Genomic DNA, 21,909 nt, shown 5'->3' with positions numbered 1-21,909 from the left:
ATAAGGTATAATTTTTCATGATTTTAAAAATTCATTTTTTTTCTTTTTGTAGCTTCAGCGTTGGCTTGAAAAAGTATGTACACATTTTTGTTTGTTCTTTATACAGTGGATTAAAAAATAATTGTATGCAAAGGTTTTAGGGTTTAATTCTGCAGATTTGTTTGATTTCTGAGATGAAAAATCCCAGCAAGCAAAAATAAATGTAATTTTACCACAAAACTATTATTATTACTACTACTACAAGGGTGAGTCAAAAATATTCCGCACTCATTTTTTGACATAATCTTGTTTTTCTATATGCTTTGTCAATCTGTCAACAAGCTTTCTCATTTAAAAAAATAAGAGCCATGAATGCACTGCTGTCATCACTTCTTCTTTATCAGAAGGAAATCTTCTTTCTCATAGGGCTGCTTTCAGGGGACTCGTTTAACCCCAAGTTTAGTCTTCAGCTCTTCAGTAAGCGTCTCACTGTAACGACCACTGTTGGTTGTTGAAACTTTTTTCTGATAATGTTCCAGTACTGGCCCTTGAGAATCTCAGAAAACCGTAAGCGTTAATGAATTTTTCCAACTGATGTGGGCATTTGAATTTTTCTCAGTCAGTGATTGAGGATGTTTACGTTCTGTTGGCTCGTAGTGATGAATCCATGTCATGTCATCCATAACTCTCTTAAAGAAACTTTCATCTTCCTTAGAGTATCGCTCCAAAGTTTGTTTGCAGATATCCAAACGCTTCTGTTTATGCTCTTCCATGAGATGTCTCGGCACCAGATACACCCAAAAAGAACGAATCACTGCATACTGCTTTTCTTTACCAGTGGGGCATCCATTTTTCACTTGCACTGTAGTTACAGATTTACTGATGTAATATGTTCACACCTGCACGGCTGTGACTGGGGAGACAGTAGCCTTGAACAAAAAGCGCTGATGAGAAACTGCGGATCATTTTTGACTCGTGTTCTTAATATTAATATCATTATTGTTGTGATATTTTTTCAGTTTTCCATCGATCAGGATGGAAACAGCAAGGCGAAACATCTAGTGTGATAATCCATTGGTCAACATACCCAACCCCCGTCTGCTCAAATTGACTCCCCTGACTTTTAAAAAGCAGAAAACTTTTCAACTCTTATTGAGACAGGTTTCGTAGGTAAAAATCAGGGATTGTATGCATGAAGTCTAGATCCTCTATACCTTCATAAGCACTTACCCACAAGCTGAAGACTTCAGCCATATCAGTGTCTCACAACCTCCGGGTCCCTAGCACAGAAACTCTAACCCGTGATCTCGCACCAGGCCGCGTGACGATGAGACTACAGAAGAAGAGCGAGACTCTAATTCATAACACTTACATTTTTTTTAATAGAATTCATTTATAACAAATGGACCTTGAGTCAGCAAAGACCTGCTCGTCATACAGACGTCTTCCGCCACCAATAGAACCTATGTAAGAAAATAAAAAGCACTCCATTCATTCAAAGAGGGGGAAAAAAAGAAACAAACAACAACAGAAAAGAAACGAAAAATGCGCTTACAACTAATCAGAGGTAATTTTTTTTTTACGATTCTTTTTTTTAACAAGCCATTTTTTCTTTTTTTTCCCTTTTTTTTTTTTTTTTACAATTGAATTTGTTAATTTCAATCTATGCATCCAGACGTGAGATAGATAGAGAGAGAGAGGGCAGAGAACACCACGTTGATTTTCCGTAATGACACTTGAGAAGGGAACAGAAAAAACAAAGAAAAAAAATCTCCTGCTGAAGATCCCATGGCACCAGTAAGGATGCTGTTTTTTTTTTTTTTTTTTGCCACAAACTTTTTTTTTTTTTTTTTTAAAGTGACACCTTTTTAATCTTTCCCTCCCTCCCCACCAGTATGTGTTATTTACATACACACAACATGAACGCTGAAGGAGAATTCTTACAGATGCTTTCAAGTAATACATTATTGGGTATAGAATCAATAGGGCAGTGCATAGTACAAAGATAGAGAAAGTGCAATTCTTCCTACCAGGCCTCCATTGGCCCTCTGCAAAGCTTCCCATGCATATTGAAATAAGGTTAAGGATGGAAAAAAAGCAAGGGAAAAAATAACAAAAAAAATAAAATAAAATAAAATAAACACCCTGTTGAATACAGACATCAGTGAAATTTTTTTGTAAAAATACTTAATGATGACAATAGGTGGCGCTGACATGTACGTGAAGCTAAATAAAAGTACTCTGAAGCTTGGCGGCGGTCGTCACGACGATGTGTAAGTTTGAACACAACTGAATAAGGAGAACGGTTAGAAATGTGACAAGGGAAAGAAAGCACCTGGAATGCACATCCACAAGCCTGACGATAAACACACACACACAAAACAAAACTAAAACAAAACAACAAACCAAAAAAAAAAAAAATGTTCGCTATGTTACACGATAAAAGATCATCGAAGGTCCATCGCTTAGTACGTTACAAGATTGTCGAGATTAACCAAGCTAGCCCACTCCTTGACAACTCGCAGGTAAGAAAATCGCACGTAAAAAAAAGCTATGAGTGCTAAACTCCACCCCTACGACTTTTCATAGCTATTTCTAGCTACCAGTGTTTCAATCCGTTCCGTTGTAATGATGTCCGAAAAAATCAGGTGTATTCGAGTGTACACTGTGCGCCCCTCTCTCCGGAGACTGTCTGGAAATAGCGTACAATTTTTTTTTTTTTTTGCATCGTTCCACCGCGGCGGTTTGGTCTTCAGAGATACAGAACGAGCGAGAACAGCGTATCGCGTAAAAACAATAAAAATAAACAAATCTGGAATTCCTGCTGCGACTGAGCTGTGACGTGTAGTATACGACAGTCATACATGTTAGATGTACTAATTCACCTTTTTTTTTTCCCGTCCGTTCGCTAAGCCGGAGTAAGGCCTCTGTAAATAAACTGGGACCGATGGACATTATTTGCATATATAATCTGGTATAATGGAAATTAAAATGATAACGTGATACATCGATAAATACTGGACTACTCAAAACAGTACATGGTAAATGAATATTATAAAAAAGAGAACAGGCATAAATATAAGGCACTCTAAATGCAAAAAACGTAAAAAAAAACATCGTGATGTCTTTGTACCTTGCCCTATACGATCGTGAAACGAGACGATGATTACAATGGCAGCGCCGCTTCGCCACGGTTTGACCTTTTTTAAACTGAATACATGACACGACTTGCAGGCATGACGGCGTACTCATGTACAGTCCCCTTCTTCACCCAGATCCCCAGGAAAAAATCTATAATACACCTATTTATTGCACGAGAAAAGATGCACTGAATTGAAATACGATTTTTTTCTTTTTTTTTCTGTTTTTTTTTTTTTTAACCTACCGATGTGCATTCCAGTGAACCATCTCTTCATTTCCCCCTTTTAAAAAAGGACAAAATCTCATTGTGGAAACTTTTCATGTAGCATTTTATCACTCTGGTGTTTTTATATATTTTTTTTTATTTTTACGTAATAATTCTCTAATAAATATTTTCATATTATATTTATATATATATATTTATATACTGTATATTTATATGAGCCGGTGTTTTATTTGAGATATATTCATATTTATATATTTACCATATATATTTCTCTCTCTCTCTCGCTCTCTCTCTCTCGATTCGGAGGCTCGTCTGTTAAACATGGAAGAAGCAAGATATTCTTTAGCAGCAACTTCATACTGTGCCTCCCCTTTTGATTCCACGGAGTCCGCGGAAGAAATACGAAATAGAGACGTTTGTGTACTGTATGTGACCACGGACAATTGACCCTGCATCAAAGTCAACCATTCGGTTAAAGGTTAATACAGGACCACAGCAAGTGCCATATATGATGAAAAAAAAAGGAGAGAGAAAAAGAAGAAGAAAAAAAACAAACAAACAAACAAGTAAATCAGATGTACAGGTATATGTGTATACATTAAAAGAACTTAATAACATGAATGGAAAGAGAGTGAGATAATACTTGGGTCAGACTAACATTGAGTGATTACCTGTTTAGGAAAAAAAAGAAGAGCAAAAAAAAAAAAAAGGAAAGTAAAGAAAAAATTCACATAGTTTCAAAATGAATTACCGCTCAGTCGAGTAATAAAGTACTAAAAAACTAAATCAATAACTTCTTTATTCGTCTGGTGTTTGTACACTCCCCCTAACTGAAGGACGAACATTGGGACAAGATAGGGGTTTTATTATTACTATTACATACGTCCGTTTGTGTGTTACTTTCTTTCTTTTTTCTTTTTTTTATTTCCTTCACCGATCGATGCTCGTCGTCGATGAGATGAGACGTTGCTCCTCCTTGTATTCGTTCGTTTGTCGCTCCGTGACGACTCGTTCGTTTTAATGCAGTACCTTGTTTGTGTGTGTGTGTGTGTATGTGTTTCATGTGTTTATGAATCTCAGACGAATCCTTGAAGCGACGTGGCGCTTCAGCAGTTCAGATACACGTCTGCTAGTCAGGAGAGGGAAGTTATTGGACTTTTGAAAGGGGAAAAAGAGGGGGCAGGGGGGTTCTTGGTCCACCTGGTATTTCATAGGTTTGTGTTTTATTTTGCTTTTTTTTTTTTTTTCATTTAATTTGAATTTTTTTTTTTTTATTTCCACACCCAACAAACGAATCATGTCTTGGACTAGGAGTTTTAAGAAGTACTTTTCACAAGCAGGAATTTTTATGGCTCAGAAGAAGTGACCTCTGGATGGCCTTCGGCGCTCCTCGGGGGTGAAGCGGACTCTTACGTTGCATAGTGATCGAAGCTTCCCAGATACTCCAAACCGGCACGGTAGCAGAACTGGTATTGATCCTGGAAAAGAAAACGGAGACGAGAGTGTCATCGAGAGGGTTCGACTCCTGGGTGGCTGCTGATCAAAAGTATTAACACAGCATGCAGTATGACATGTATTGTACAGTAGTTCTCACTGTGCACAAAACAGATGATGTCACTAATGAGTTCAAGCCTGTCTGGCTAAAGAAAAATTATATATATATATATATATATATATACACCACATTATCACACACACACATGGATGCATGGATTGAGGAAAAGAGCTATTGTGGACGTCTTTCTGCCTTTTTGATCCAGCAGATTTTGAAAAATAAAGGACTTTAAACTAAATGTTGATGATTGTAGTAAGCTTGAGATTCCCTAATACTGTATATAACACATGATTTCCATGAGGAACTTTAAAACTAAAACTTCACCCTGGAACCTGTTTCCATATGAAAAATGAACTTTTTAAATATGAAAAGGCCAAAGTTAATATTGTACATTATGAAAATGACCTCAGAATTAATTTTGCATATTATTTTCATTTATATTTATATTATATTTCATTTATATTTATATTTCATTTAAATATTAAATACCTTAAACGAGACCCATTATATAGAATTCACTTATTAGTCAGTTTAGACATTAAGGTGGGCTTAAACAAGTCAAGGAGATTTCCCCCCTATTGTGACCTCATATAAGAAGATCTCTTTACCCTCATCCGATTTGTTACTCAGCTCTGCTGGCCGTGGCTCAACTGTAGCTCATTTAAAAAGACACTATAATGGTGCATTTGGAGGAAGAGTGAAATAAAGTGAGTTTCAGGTACAAAAAAGATTTATATCTGAGGAATATTTCAGCTGGAGGTTTAACGGACAGACTTTAATATATTGAAGATATTTAAGAATTTGTAAAATATGGGACCTTTAACAAGGCCCTTGCTAAATGCCTAGACATCCGTCTATAGTCAAGGGCGAATGTCATCATTCATAAAGGCTTATTAGTAGTAAGTATGGGGATACACTATTATTTAATCCATTAATACAACCTTCCATGATGCTATTGAAAAATATTTGCAAGCTGTTTCTTATCTTCTCCAACATGGAAAAGCCTCCAGAGGGTTGTACAGTGGCCACTTCGCTTTATGCGCTTCCCATCTTACATATCGCTCTAGAATAGGGTCAATCTGGACTCGTTAAACCCCATGACCATGATACATTGCTCTATGGTCTAATCTTTATGCTTCCTAGCAAATTAAACCTTTTTTTTCTGATTATTCTCACTAACACGCGGTTGTTTTTGCACACACAGCTGTTAAGCAGTGATGGGAAGTTTAAATCATTCCAGTGACTCGGTCCTTTGAATCTCGTTCACCAAAATGAACAATGCAACTTCCCCAAGCGTTTAAGTGATCTGTGATCTGATTTTTGTGTCTCAGAGTTTAAAAAACATGGTGGACAACCAAATTCCAGTCCTTCTCATCTGTTTGGCTTTGCTTGAGGCGGACCTTCCTGAAACGTGATTTTGGCCTTGCACTGTATATAATTACTGACCGTAGCGCACGATGTGCCCCCGTGTGCCTCCAACCCTCAAGGGTGCGTTGTAGCAGTATTGAAACCCCCCCTCCCTATTTGTATGCATTTCACTCAGGCACAGTTTTCGCTCTGGGCCTCTCATATCTACGGAAAACTATCATTTCAGCTTTCTGAAAAGTACATGAGGGTCAAGAGCTCGGCGCTTGTCTGCTGCACACTCAGGAATAAAAGGAGGGGGGAAAAAAGAAATGCACTATTTTGCTCAGCGGCCTGTAAAAGTATCGCAGCGTCGCTCCTTCCTCATTGATCTCAACCGAACTATTTTCCCTGATACTGTAGGGAGGTGATTTTTTATTTTATTTTTTTTTCTCTCAGTGCGAAGTTGCTTATCTGAATTCATCTGCATGGCTAACCTCAGGGACTTGCTGAAATTGATATAAATGAACATCAAGAGCTGAGCAGCTAAATATTGATACACACACACACACAAAAACCCTACATGCTTCATTAATCCACATTCAGCTCAAATTTTTTTTATTACACTATTTATCAAACATGAATGCAAACATTTTCTCAGCGGAAGATTATTATTCATGGATGTGTTACCTGGATTTCACTTAGTAAGAACATAACCTTTAACTTAAATTGAATATATATATAAAGATTAATTATAGATTTTTTAAAATGCAAATAAGGGAAAGGAAGTGATAAAATTTAATATAAATAAATACAAATAAATATAATGAAGTTAAATTGGCTAGTTTATTTATACTAAAAATAATACTTCTATATATAGTATTTTTTTTAAACTAGCTATTTATCTTTATTATATAATATATTACATTTTATCTTGTTTTAGCATTATATAAATAACATTATATATATATAAAACATAGAATGCTGCTTTATTTTTATAATATTTTCAGTTAAATATTATTATTATTATTATTATTATTAGTGTTTTGGGCATGATTATGTGTGTGTGTGTGTGTGTGTGTGTGTGTGTGGCCATACCTCTGTCTGTACCATGGCTGGTCTCTGTGTCCTCAGCATCTTGACCGTCTGGAAGATGTCCACTACTCCCTCATACCTCATCCTCTCCAATACGATACTGAGAGTGATGAAGACTCCTGTCCTCCCAACACCCGCACTAGTGAGAGAGAGAGAGAGGGGGGGGGGGTTTGGGGTAAATGCTCATAAATCTCCTTTTCCTTGCATTAAGAATCCTTTATCTAATAGATTAATTTGAACTCTGGTGCTCTGCATGTAACAGGGGGAATACCTGCAGTGCACTGTGATTGGTCCGTCCTGGCCGAACTGCTCCTTTGTTTTATGGACTTGGCCGATGAAATCGATGAATCCCTCTCCTGATTTGGGCACACCCTGCTCGGGCCAGTCGGTGAACTGGAACTGCCGGACCGTCCGGGACTGTCCGTCCTATGGGACAATACGAAACGACAAAGTCAACAAATTTTTTGTTCCATCTACTGTATGCTGGATGCACACAGTGGAACACATGATCTATTAAATGAGTTTATGCAGATCTGTAAATAAAACCCTTATATACCCTTGTAGCATGTCTGCATGCTTTCTGGTCTGCTAAACAGGAATAGTAAAATTGGACCTGAGTAACGTTTTAACCCACTGTGCTTGAGGACTGTACATGCTTTTGAACAACCATGAGTCAAACCAGGACTTTTGATTACTTGAGAGTTTAAAAAAAAAAACGTATTTCTCTATATAATCCTCTGCTTTACTAATGCACTTGTCCCAGTGTGAATCACTAGTGCTTGGACACCATCTAGGTAGAAAGCCAGGATCGCACTGCCTGCTTCATGTCTGAGACACTAGCCTCCCAGGAACTCAAACATGTGGAAATGGCTTGGAGTAAGGTCAAAACTACATGAGGGATGTTGATGGGAATGACCGCAATGAGCTCAGAGGATCACTAAGAGGATCATCATCGTACTGTGCTTGAAGTCTTTTGAAAGTTTGCAAACCTCATTTACTAGAAAGTCCTGGTTTGACTTGAACGCCCCACACTAATCAGTACTGACGGCTAGGCATTTAAAAAAAAACAGCGTTAAACATCAATACTGTATTTCGATATGTTTATTACACACATTAATAGTACAGTAAATATTTGAGACCAACTGCAACAACCTAATAGCATACACTCGAGAAACACTTCAGTTTTTCCTTTAAGCACAGATCACACCGGCTCGCTTGTACTGACGACGTGTCTCGGCTCCTCTGTAATGGTACCCTGCTGCTCCTGCTGCTCTTCAAAACATATCAGAGAGTCACGCAAACGCGTAGGAGTCCCAATCCCTGAGAGACTTGAACCTAACAAAAAGCTATCCGACACTGTTCACCTGATCGTATTAACAAGCGGCGGTGTTGCAAAAAAAAAAAAAAAAAAGAAGAAGAAGAAGAAAAAAAGACAGACTCCTTTGATGTGCCGTGTTATTGAGCAAAGCTCTGGAGGTGCGAGTTGCTTCAGAGATCTGCCAAAGCCTAAACACAGAAAGCTACGCCAGTTTGCGTCCCGCTGTAGGGGCTGAGGAGCGAACAAGATTTAGATGGAACCAGAAGTCACTGCCTTGTGTCAGGTTTCTGGACTGGCATGTTACAATGCCTGTAATTATTTACTCCAGTGCACTCTGACAGAAAAGTTCACCCCTTCTCAAAATGGTACACATGGAAATCAAAAGAAACACTGACGGTGTAACGCTACACCTGAAAGCCCAGAACAAGTTTAGAGGACATCTCTATATTACATTTTTATCAACTTTTTATTGCCTTTGCCTTTTTTTTTTTTTTTGAAGGACTTTCAATCCATTATATGGACTTGTACAGCATTTACTCATGGACTGCAGGATTGATCGTCCTTGCACTAGATGGTGCGCTGTTAGTGCTCAAGCCTGCACTGCAAAAACTTGTAGACTATTCAATCTGACACATTATTGTTCAATGACCTTCTTCTTTCCCCTGTTGTATAGTGTGTAACCATTACTGTAGATCGATTTAACTTAAATTGCTCTTCTTTCTAACACCTACTGCAACCTCCAAACTAACCTCAGTCCTTCATTTAACTGAATTATTATTATTTTTTTTATTATTAGTATTTTTATAAACAGTTTACCTAATGTCCTTCCAATTTGCCAATCCCTACCCTGTCATCTGGATCTCCCTCCATTAAACAATTCTCCAATCCCAGGAATGGAAGTAGGCCAACAGATCTTTTCAAACCCCCATCCGTCCAAAATCGGAGCAGCTGAAGACACTTGGAGTAGCGTGAAAGCTGCCAAAGACGGATCACGTGAACGCTTGGAACTGAATAGCGCGATCAGTGTGATCGAAATGATAAGAAAGGAAACTCAACGGTCATCTCCAAGCAATGACATCCTCGGGATTTCAATTCTCAAAAGTGCTCCAGTTCCAGTGCTCCAGTAATGTACAGTATACCGAAACCAGGTTTTAAAGCCTACACTGATCTCAGGGATGACATGCAGAGCTTTGGATGAACCGCTTACCCTGGCATCGGTGACTTTAAACTCTCTTAGGATGTACTGAGGCATGTTGTACTCGGCCATGGGGTCCACCACGAAATACTGATACCGAGCAGAGCGCTCCGCTGGCCAGTACTGATGGCATTTTTCCTAACACACAAACACAAAAACAATAATATACGTATAATAAGATAATGATGACGGATTTAAGAAACATTTTGAGCTATCTTCAATCACATGTTTTTTTTCTATGTAAATAAACATGTCAATGCAACTGAACCATGATTTAATTCGTAGTTCGTTATTTCTTCCTGAACCAACATTCAACCAAAGAACATGAACAATCTCTATACAGTAATTAGAAAAATAAATATTACAAGTGTATTACAAGCTTGTTGATTACAGTCATAAAGTGTAGGCGTGCACGCTTGCAATTTCTCACTTATTACAAGCTATTGGTTATAGACTTGCCTTACAGGGTGAAAAATGGAATGGCAGGGCATTAAAAAAAGTGAGTGTGTGGGATTCTTACAGCACTCTCCATCTATTTATTAAAGCATTCTGTAATTTGGCCTGCACTCTGTTTTTTCCAGGTGGGCGGAATTTTCTACCTGAATAACTGAGCAGATGTCAGACGCCCTTCTCTCTCTCTCTTTCTCACAACACACACTCTCTCTTACCCTGCCCATCTCTCGGAGTTTAGTGAGCATCACTACGATTGTGGAGTTGTGCTCCCACAGCATCCTCCAGAAGTCTTCTGTGGTCTCAGCCAAAGGGCCCTGCGTGGCGATGTACGCCTTCTGTTGCCTGGATAATAAAAGAAAAAGGATAAAAGTGAATTGTAGCCATCATCATACAACTACTTGAGTAAAACAGAGCCATAGGTCATATTTTAAAAGTTGGACATACTGTAAGTTTAAAGTACTTTTCTTTTCCGGTTTTTGTTATTCAATGTTATTTAACAATACAGGATTAGGACTATTATTAGTTCATTAGAACTTATGGAGAACTTGAGTTGAAGAACTCAGAGTTTGTGTTTTACTCACCGGTAGCCATCGATAAAGCTGGCGTTGATGTAATCGGATCCCTCCACCCCTCTGATGGGCTGCAGGCATACTCGTGTTGACTCGTATGGCATGATGTTGACCAGCCGGTTCTTGAACTTGTTGCAGGGCAGGTTGGCACTGATGAAGCGCGACGTGTGGGCCTTCGTGTTGGCCAAACGCTACCGATGAAATAAAAGAGTGGTTTAAGGTGACTAGAACCTCTTTCTTACACATTCAACACAAGTGTACTCTTAATCCTGCCCTTTTTATCATTTACTGCTAAGGAACCTGAATGAACTACATCCATTCATCCATCCATCCATTTATCCATCTATTTATAAAACTACTCAATAATTTATTTATTCACCCCTCGATTGTTCAATCTGTTCCCGTATTTGCTTATTACTTCACCCAAACCCATTATACACATGTATGCACCAATTATTAAAGACCATCAGTCATCTGTTTGTTGCACCAGTTATCCATCCATCCATCTATCCATTCAGCCATCTTCTCATTCTTAAGCCCAAAATCTATTCATTCGCATTTTATTCGTCTACTTATCATTCCTTTAATCTGCCATCTATTCAATTACCCACCAACCAATATCCATCCCTTTATTCATATACTGATCTCTTTGTCCACACTTCCATTAACAGACATCTGTGTAGCTAACCATCTTTTAATGAATCTGTGTAGTCATTAAACCTTTCATTGGGTCCTTTATTCAACCTTCATTTGATCTTTTTATCAACTAATACATTCATTCATCTTATGTTCATTCTAGGATTTATTAAATTAATCACCTGCCTAGCTGTTCATCCATTTATTCATGTATCCATTTATTTATCTAGGCATCCACCTTTCCATTCCACCAACAATCCATCCATTAAACACTCCATCCATTTAGGCAACAATCCATCCATCCATCCATCTATCCAACCCAAAAAATCCATCCATCCATCCATCCATTTTTTTATAATCCAACCATTCATCCATTCTTCCCTCTATCCATCCAATCTTGTTTTCATTTCTTCTCCAACTTTTTCTTTCTTCACAGTCATAATTTTGTTCTTTCTCCGCAATTTTTCCTCTTTCCATCTGAAGGCAAACATTGCTAATGACCTAATACCAGTAGAAAGCTCTCTCACACACAAACACATGCGCGCACACACACAACTACTTATGGTGGTGTGTTTGGCAACAACCAGGGAGTGCAGCTGCTCCATTTATGATTGTCCCTGAGAAGTGAATTATACAAATAAATGGCTCCCGGTGGACAAAAACATAGCAGAACTTATCAGCAAAAGAGAGGGAGAAAGAAAGAGAGAGAGAGAGACCCACAAAGCTAATCAGAGAGTGTCAAGTTAGAAACACCTAACTAAATCAGCGGGCTGAAATAACCGCTGACAGATTAAGTTGTGTAATATATGCTTTTTAAATTATTCACTTGGTTTTAGAGTTTGATGTTACCAGTCAGTGATTGGACTAAATTGGCGGAGATGCCTTGGTTTTTAAAGGATGACATGTAAGAAAAAGCAGAAAGACGAAGAAAAAAATGGAAAGGAAGGTAAGAGTGTGCGAGAATGTATGGAGAAAGACACACACACACACACACACACACACACACACACACACTGAGAGAAATGAAAAGACGAAAGTAACAGAGGGAGTTTTACCCAGGCTTGCGTGAGAGGGTCTCGGGGTCTTTGGGTTGTAGCTGCATTAAAGCACCGGCTAAGTGGCACGGAAGAAACCACAGGCCCCACGCTGTCTGTGCAGCAGCAGTAAAGTGAAGTGGAAAAAAAGAATCCAGCGTGGCTCGGTGAGGGGGTAAAATCATTGCAGGCAAGCCCTGGAAACGCCTCGCGCCCCGGGACTGGGGCGATTTGCTCAGCCTGGGATACTTCATCACCCTTTGACTCTCAGCAAATACATTTTTCTTTTTGCTCTTGTTGTTTGAGGAACTGCAGTGCAGTCACTGTAAAATGTCGCTGAGTCCAATGACATGAGGCAAAACAAAGCTTTCAGGGAGCCGATGAAGGATTTTTTCCGCCGAGAAGCTTAAATCTGAGGTTGCGAATAAATTTCTGCTGAATTGATCTAAGTGTTTGAGGTGGTTCAGTTCTAGAGAAGTTACGAGGTAAACATAGTGTATGTATAGATATGTTGGTTTCCGTTGTTAAGAGTGCCGAGACTAAACTAAGCATTATACGAGATTAAAAGTTTCCGTTAAACAAAAGCGTGCCTCAGAACATTCAATTTAAACTTATTTTTCATTATAATATTTATTTTAACATAAAATCCTGACTGAAACTTTTGAAGTCCAAATTAAACTGGGCAAAAATAAGGGAAACAATGATTTACTGTTTAACGTCCAATCAGCTCCTTGTTGCTGGGCAGATTTAATCTTAGTGTAACGTCATTGGGCGAAGTTTATAAACATGTTTGGCCCTTTAACATGAAGTTGTAAAACTGACCTCATTCATAACCCATGAAAAAAAAAATTATGTTATGAAGTTATTTATAATGCTAACATATCACAACCTTAAAACCTCTCAGAAAGGGCATTTGCAGTTAACATTTCTTAAATAACTTCTTTCACCTTTTATAAAGTCTAGTGCATTTCCCTAAAACATAAGCCTGTTACTGTTCTTGTATCCAACGGATATGAAATAATAATAATAATAATAATAATAATAATAATTAAATGTGTCCAATCTGGATTTAACAAAAAACATTTAAATAATAATAATTACAAAAAAGGTTTGTGCAACTGAGTCTCACAGCAATTTGGGTTGCTAGCAAAGGCTGTACTGTGGCTAGAAAGTTAGCTGGCTAGTCTTGCTAACAACATTTTTCAGCAAGATAGTACTATATTGTACGATTCTTTATACTTTATAATAATAAAGTGTATTATATAAGAATTATATTTATTATATAAGAATTATATTTATGCTCAACTGAACCTGCTAATGTGAACATCAGCAGTTAATAATCTGTAAGAAATCACTAGTTTAGCTTTGTTTTGTTTTTTTTGTTCTTTAAACTGACTATCGTAGCCAATTGCTAGATTTAGAAACTAAGTAAACTTACACAAAGATTTAACTCGTACAATGATTTGTACTTTATCTTACTATGGTAAACTATTTAAAAATATATATGATAGTATTAATGTGGTACTTCAGTCACAACAGGACTTTGAAGTGTACCAGGATAGGCACTTCAATGGGTATCATATTAGTACTATGGTATGTACCACTGTACTTTGGTGAATACAATAGAAGGTACTATGGCATTTTAGTAGGTACAGTGGTAGTACTATGGTTTGTACCACAATACTTTGGTGAATGCCATGCTACCACAGTGGCTATCAGTGTTCGGCATGTTTTAAATATGGTGTGTGTGTGTGTGTACATACAGTACTGTACCATATTAGATATGTCAGTACAGTACATACTACTGCTATCGTACAGTATAGTACAGGCAGAACATGTCTAACATTTGAACGGCATCCTGGTCCATCTTAATAATAATAACATGTACCGTTAGTTCGACCATGACATATACAGTATTTTGGTACAATGGTACATGTAGTATTGTACCAAAGTATATACCATGGTAGAACCATGTACCATAGTGTGGTACATGGTTCTACTATGGTACTGTATATACTTTGATGCAATGCTAAATGTACCAGGATAGAACCATGTACCACTGTCTGGTAAGGTATGGTACTAAGTGTACCGCGAATATAACACACTATGGTACAAAAATACTTTGGTACAGGTACCATTGGAAACTCTGCTTCAAAGAGTAATCAAGTTTAGTGCTTACATTTATTACGTTATAAATTACTATATAAGTTAAAAAAAAAAAAAAACTACAAATATTAAGTCCTTAAACGTACCTTGAACTCCAGCTCCATCCCCGTGACGTTCTCTCCCGTCTCGATGTGGGTGAGTTTCTGGATGTAGGCGTAAAGGTTGCGGGCGGGGACCTCGGTGTTGCCGCAGGTCACGGCCTCCAGCAGGGCGTCGTGAATGAACACGTACTGGTCCTCCGTCTGCACCATGTAGTTCCTCTGGGCACGCATCAGCGTCACGTGGCCGTAAATGTCCACCGTCTTCTCGTGCTTGATGCGCTCCAACATGGCGTCGATCACGATGAAGCAGCCGGTTCGTCCCACGCCAGCGCTGGTCAAGAAAAGAAAGGATTCGCGTGGTTAACTTACTTTAGATAACTGAAAAGATCTTTTAGAAAAGGATAGGCCAAAAACGGAAATGCTTGGTAAAAAGTGGGAATTCGTAACATTTAGTATTTCCCGATTTTCTTCCTAATTTAGTCATGTAGGAGCCTCCCCGTCACTACTTCTACCATTTAGCCGGGAGGGCCGAAGACTATCACGTGTTTCCTCCAAACTGCGTGATGCCAGCCGATCACATCTTTTTCGAACTGCTTGCTCACGCAGGGGCGGAGTAACACACTCGGAGGAAAGCTACTGATTGGGTGTGGAGCCGTGATTAATGTGGGAGCACAAAGTAACCCTCATCCCTCCCCTCTGAGAGAGCTCGGCTAACCAGCTCTCTCTAGACCTCCGGCTGTGAGAGGTAACAGTATCACCCGGGGATCGAACCAGCGATCTCCGGATGATAGGGTGAGCACTTTACCACTGCGCCACTCGGAGGCGTGAATTTGTAACATTTTGCACCCTAGACCCTTAAATTGCGTGTCCTAGTTTTGGCCTTCGCCTTTATAGTTAGAACAGATTGCCGCTGCAAATCACAGAAACATTTCTTTTTAAAATTTCTTTTAGTGCTGTTGCTGCGGAAATGCTAATTACTGCTAGTTGGGATGTTCAACGATATTTATTTCAACAGGCTAACACTTGTGTAATGTCACCTTTCCACAACTCTTCTGTAACTAGAGTTGCACAACAGGGTGTATCTACCAATTTTTCCATATCCACTTAGCATTCCTGAGAGCATCCACACGCTCCGTGGGAAACATGCGAAGCTCCATTTACCAAGTGTTTCGCTACCTGCTGTTGGATTGTAAACGCGAGGATCACATGTGGGAACACAACCAGTTGCGTCTTCTGGATGCTCGTATCTTGGAGCGCTCGCACAGCTCAGTAGGGGGCTGCTAAGAGGGGCTTTTACCAGGTGCACACTTCGGGGGGTGCGTGTACAAATCATTATGTGCCTAAACGGTGCCAGCATACGCATTATAATCAGAGTGTGATTGCTAGCCAGGAGATGAGCAAACTCATTCATCTGCTGCTGGAAGACAGCGAGGGGAGTTTGCCGTGCCAGAGAGCAGTGAAAGCCTTACCTCAGACACAGAGAGAGAGAGAGAGAGAGAGAGAGAGAGAGAGAGAGAGAGAGAGAGAAAAAGAAGGAGGTGTAGTAGGCAAGGTTTGGCCCGGTATGCACTGTAATCAGAGATGGTAAGAGATACTGCAGTGCAGCAAACGAGAACTCCGCAATTGCTTTTTCCACCTCCACCTATCCGTTTCAGAACCACATCCACCTCTAAAAGCTCTGTCTCTTTTTTAGTGACTTTCATTAGGTTAAGTCTCTCTCTCTCTCATTTTATTTATTTTTTCCTTGCAATGTAGCTGAGTTCGATTAGCTGTACTTCGATTAGCACTAGCGCTCCCTGCTAACGAGGCGTAATGTTGGGGAAATGGCAGCTGAGCCAGAGCTCTTCATTAAACGCCGCAAATTTTCACATTACCGTTCCGACCCTATGGTAAAGGACTTCAGGGATTGATTGCTGAAGTAGCAAGCTCTGAGTTCCCAACGCCCTCGTTTCCTTGATGAGATCAACGCTGTGGCCCTGTGCCGCGTTTCACCTTGAGCGTAAAAAAAAAAGAAAAAAGAAATCACCTCGTCATCAATAAAGGGATCACGGGTCCTGGGGACTTGCGTTGCTCAAGATCTCTTTTTTGGAGGCATATGGTTGTAATCGTGATCTTGTCTAATGATACATCCCTGCTCTCACGTTCTCAGCGGATCACGGGGAAAAAGAGAGATAGATGGAGAGATTTGTTAATGAGCATCTGGTCCTGTCCTGTCCTTCTTGCTGAATGAGAAATCTGGCGAGGGACTCGTGTAGATATTTTTACAGTGAATCACATCTTAGTTTTTCTGACTTCATGGGATAAAAACAGAAAAAAAAGGAAAAAAATCTGTCTCTCTACTTTTTTTTCCTTGCACATGGATTCAATCCGGTCTAAAAGCACCTCATCACGCAGAGAAAACATGACGCAATCCGTCTTTTTTTTAACCTCAGTGTTTATCTTTTTTCCTTCTTTCTTTCTTTTTGTGTCCCTTTGTCCTCTGGTAACGTGAGACGGACCAAATTCCTTCACTGCATGGAGTCAGAAATGTCATTAAGGAAAAAAACAAAGCGTACGTCGAGGTCTACAGAGGCTTTAAGTTCACTTCATTAACCTGAGCGGGACTCGTTTAGACGGCGCAGCATGAAATACCGAACAGGCAAAGCCGTGACGGTACGCTGTGTACAAACTAAGTTATGTACACCTCTGGGGACTCTTCTTATTTCTCGTTCTTCCTCGTTTGCTCGCTTCTGTTTTTCTTTCAGAAACCACTGACCCCTGTAACATCCAATCATGCCACTGGATGGGCTTTCCCATTTGCTGCCATAACGCCTGGCTACACACGTCTCTGAGCGCCAACAACACCGCACACGTCTTGGGCAGTGGCGGGAAACGCGCCTGCCATGACTTCCCGCTTTATAGCCGAGCAGGGAAACACGTTCCTGGATTTACTGCTCTCCCATATGAGAGAGAGAGAGAGAGAGAGAGTCAGCCTGTATGATTGATGCTTTAAAGAATGTCTGATTTCACATACTGGAGCCATGAGCAACAGCTTTGGATTTACTCCATGTCTGAGATCCTGCAGCCGTGTTCAAATCAAATCGTCTTATTATAAAAATTTTTTAAAAACGACACTCTGGTTTAATATCAAGCCTGCAGATCTTAAGGTGCATTGAAAGACCTGATGAAACGCGTCTTTTCGGGTTAGGCAGATGAGGCATTAAGCAGTGAGACATTCTTTTTTCTTGTTGCATTTCTAACCGTGTGTATTTGGCTTCAGCCCAAATCCTAATGTTGGACAGATGGCACCTTATTAAGAGCGGGATCCAATCGAAAGAGGCCACGTCACAATATGAGATGCTAGGAAAGCTGACGGCGCACTTCTGCGATACGTCCGCTACGGATGAGTCAGCTAAAAAATGAGACGAACCACGAAATACAAATGACGATATCTGCATTAGACGGGTGTTTAAAACACCTGAAGAAAAAAAAAAAAAACGAAAGCTCTGAAACAGCCTTTTTATTATTTTAAGGGTACTTTAAACTCGGGTCCACTTGCCGTGCATAATGGGAATCCTAAGGATTAGTCACTGTATAATGATTTTATTCAACATTTCTACAAAGAATTTCTCTCTGGGATTAATTAAGTAATCTATCTATCTATCTATCTATCTATCTATCTATCTATCTAATGTATCTATCTATCTTAGTCTTGAAACTTCTGGTATTCATTACGGTATTTGTTTTTGTTTGGATATGTTTGACACGAGCAATGGCATTATGGGTAATCTGAGAGAAATAAACCTTAAAAAAATGACAGTTTAGAGCGGAATGTGTATAAATATGTAAACACACACATAAACACGCACACATACACATATGCTGGTCGTTGCCCACGCTAAATATGTCATCAGAATTTGGAGTAAATCTATTTCACGGGCAAATTCGCTCTAACACTTTTATCACTTATGTGTGTAAACACTCCCTCTCTCTCTCTCTCTCTCTCTCTCTTTATATCTCTCTCCCTTTCTGTCCAGCTAATTACGGTGAAAGCTGCGGGGGAGGACTGCTGGTTAATTACCACCAATCTTCTTCTTCTTTTTGTTCGGACTCGCCAATGCGCCCGCCCAAACAGCTTCGTAATCTTGGGAGCGCACGCGACCCGCCGCGCCGCCTCGACACCTCCCAACCCCCTCTGATGGACTGGAGGAAAAAGGAAATAAATAAAGCGCCCACCCCACTTTTTTTTTTTTTTTTTAATCCCCTTCCACCCCGTGAAATGGCCAGCTGAAAGGAGCTGGAGATATGGTCCTGTGTTCTCTAAAGGACTTAAGGCTTGCAGTTTGAGCTCTCTTTATCTGATGCAGGCCAGAGGAATTAAAAGTCGCTGTCTAAGCATTGACATTAATTCCCGCATTCAGTGAGGAGAGAGAGAGAGAGAGAGAGAGAGAGAGAGAGAGAGGGTTTTTCAATTGAAAGAGGGTCTGCTGGGAGCACTAATTAACTTCTGCTTTTAATTCCTGGCTAATCCAGTCTTCTTTTTGTCACTCTGCTAATGCAAGCTTGTTCCATTTCCACTCTCTCTCTCTCTCTCTCTCTTTCTGTGGACTATGCTGGTGTCCATATAATCAGTAGTTTCATGTATCAGGCTTTTCTATCTATATCCCCACACATCTCAGACATCCATTACAATTTACATGGAAGAAGGACGATCCAGTAAAAATATGGACAGACGGAGTGGACACAGACATTTTGCAATGTGTAAAGGACTTTTTTTTTTTTTATAGCTATGGGGAAAAAAAAATGATTTACTTATGAATCATCCTGATTGGCGTTTACATGTAAACCGAGCGTAGAAGCGTCCGATTGGTGCAATAACCACACATTTTTATGGCCTTAAAAGCCTACGATCTGCCTTTTTCTTTAAACTCTGTAAGCGAATGAATTTCGAAGGGGAAATTAGTCAAAAATCATGTGCATTAGTACTGTATACCCGCAGCCTCCCTACCCAGGTGCTCTGGGGCAAGTTATGAGACGTTTCAGGCGTCAAAACGTCACTGTTTCTATATAATCCTACAGGTGGCGCACTCTGAACTATTTACACAATGTCATCCCGTGTGGTAGGAGTGAATTATTTGCTGGCTATAACTTTTATTTGTTTATAAATAATAATAATTATGGAGGATGACAGAAATACATGCTGCTCAGTAATGTAGCTTTTTTCTTTTTGCTTAATTTAATTTAAAGTTAAATGTATTTGAAGTTAGTTTGTATTGTTTAAATGCTGCACTTGGTTTTTAAGGGACGGGCTCCATTTAATAATTCTTTAAAGGTATCGTGATAATATTGAATTGGGTGGGGATTGGTGATTCCCGTTTGTGCTTTTTTTATGACGCACAACTCGAGTTAAGAAGCATCATGGGAGCATTTTTTAAACATCTTCCATTACATTTGAGCCAGAGAGGAGACAAGATGAGACACATGGACAGAATGGGAAAGAATAAAAAAGACTGTGTTGGCTTAATGCTTATAGCGGTTCTTTAATTGCCTTTGCATTTACATTTATTGGCACCCCTGATCTTGAGGCTGACGTTGCTAAGATTTAATGAAATGTTCATTCATGAGCCTGGTCAATTGAAGCGACTGTGATAAAATAAAATAAAAAAGTGAGTACAAGGAGGAGTGAGTTGGTCGTACCTGCAGTGCACCACCATGGGCCCAGCGTCTGGAGGGTTACAGGCTTTCACTCTGCGCAGGAAGGCCAGGAACGGTGTAGGGTGCTCGGGAACGCCGTGATCAGGCCACGCCGTGAACTGGAACTGCCTCACCTCGCGCTTCTCACTACAGCCGCTCTGCAGGAAAAAACACACACATGATCTTGGACAACAATGCTTGACAAAGTACACCAGACATGATTTTATCATTACTGAAAAAGTGTAAGAGAAGAGTGCTTTTCTGTTAGCTTATATTGTGTGTGTTTGTGTGTGTGTGTGTTGGGTGGCGGGGGTAGGGGGGTATATGAGTTTCTGTGTGTGTGTAATGGAAAATGCTGAAGTGTTGGCCAATATTTTTGTTTCATGTAAGAATTATATTTCCTTCATTTAATTTCAGTAATTTTTGGAGGTTTTGGTTTGGTATGTGTTTGATTTTTGTGGATTTCTGTTTCTATAGTGAAGCGAGCTCGGGTCTTTAATGGTGGTTAAGACTGCAGTGTGTGTGTGAATTCTTGTGTGTTTGTTATGATTGGTCTTAAATTTTAAAATGAGCTATTTCCCATTTAATATTACATTGACATTTTGATGATTAATGAAGATTTTGAACCTTTTTGCTGTTTTGCGTGTGTGTGAGTGTGTGTGTGTGTGTGTGTGTGTGTGTGTGTGTGTGTGTGTGTGTGTGTGTTAGGAAAAAATGCTGGTGTTTTTGAGAATACTAGCATTTGATGGTTGATAAATATAGAGAATGCATGTGTTTACAGGAATATATATATTGTGTGTGTGTGTGTGTGTGTGTGTGTTTGTGTGTGTGTGTGTGTGTGTTGTAATGTTTTGTCATACTTTATAAAGAGCGAACGTCCTGACGCAGTAGGTGGCCAGCTCCACTGTGTCCAGCAGCGTCACCTGGATTAGACCGTATGTTTCTGATCCCCTGTTGGGCCAGTACTGGTCACACTTTACCTGCAAACACACACATACACACACACTCACAATTATCCAAGGATCACTATCACAGGTCCAGCAGGATCTATGTTACACTCACACACAAAGTTCAGCTGAATTGAAAAACAAGGGTGTTACCACTAACCACCATGCTGCCGGCTTCAAATCTATTTAAAGACAACTAATTGTTGTTATTTTCTAAGGTTTAAAAAGTAGAAAAGTGTACAAATGATGAAAAAAAAAAATAACATATTCCCTTATGTGCTATACAGAAGAGGAACTCAGGACCTTCGTGATATACAACAGTGATAACACAGGATCCTAGAACTGGGGTCCATAGAACCCTGGAAACAGGGGTGATGTTCAGAGTTTGGTTGTTTTTCTGTTGTAGAAGCAACATTCGGGTTGGAAACACTTCTAGTTACCTCGGAGATTCGTTCTTCAGATCAGCTAACGCTATCTTGCTAGCCAAATCCACACCAGGAAAACACAGGATTACCTCAGAGTTCAGCCCAAATTATG

The 21,909-nt window shown here is 39.5% G+C and overlaps 1 protein-coding gene across 10 annotated transcripts in view; it reads right to left on the bottom strand.

Moving 5' to 3' along the window:
- Positions 1–1,337: 1,337 nt before the first annotated feature.
- Positions 1,338–21,909, bottom strand: part of LOC128508646 (receptor-type tyrosine-protein phosphatase delta) — a 387,353-nt gene continuing 366,781 nt past the window's right edge. For all 10 annotated transcript variants that reach the window (XM_053480054.1, XM_053480055.1, XM_053480056.1 and 7 more), the window contains 9 exons: positions 21,286–21,405; positions 20,429–20,583; positions 14,798–15,083; positions 10,888–11,066; positions 10,522–10,648; positions 9,866–9,991; positions 7,612–7,766; positions 7,344–7,479; positions 1,338–4,824 (listed from right to left, as the gene is read on the bottom strand). In XM_053480054.1, the coding sequence (XP_053336029.1) occupies positions 4,756–4,824; positions 7,344–7,479; positions 7,612–7,766; positions 9,866–9,991; positions 10,522–10,648; positions 10,888–11,066; positions 14,798–15,083; positions 20,429–20,583; positions 21,286–21,405 (1,353 nt within the window). In that variant the 3' untranslated portion in view covers positions 1,338–4,755. The remainder of the gene's footprint in view (positions 4,825–7,343; positions 7,480–7,611; positions 7,767–9,865; positions 9,992–10,521; positions 10,649–10,887; positions 11,067–14,797; positions 15,084–20,428; positions 20,584–21,285; positions 21,406–21,909) is intronic.

The sequence above is a fragment of the Clarias gariepinus genome, chromosome 20, assembly GCF_024256425.1.
Source record: "Clarias gariepinus isolate MV-2021 ecotype Netherlands chromosome 20, CGAR_prim_01v2, whole genome shotgun sequence".
NCBI classification, from domain to species: Eukaryota; Metazoa; Chordata; class Actinopteri; order Siluriformes; family Clariidae; genus Clarias; species Clarias gariepinus.
This window is presented reverse-complemented; position numbering and strand designations above follow the sequence as displayed.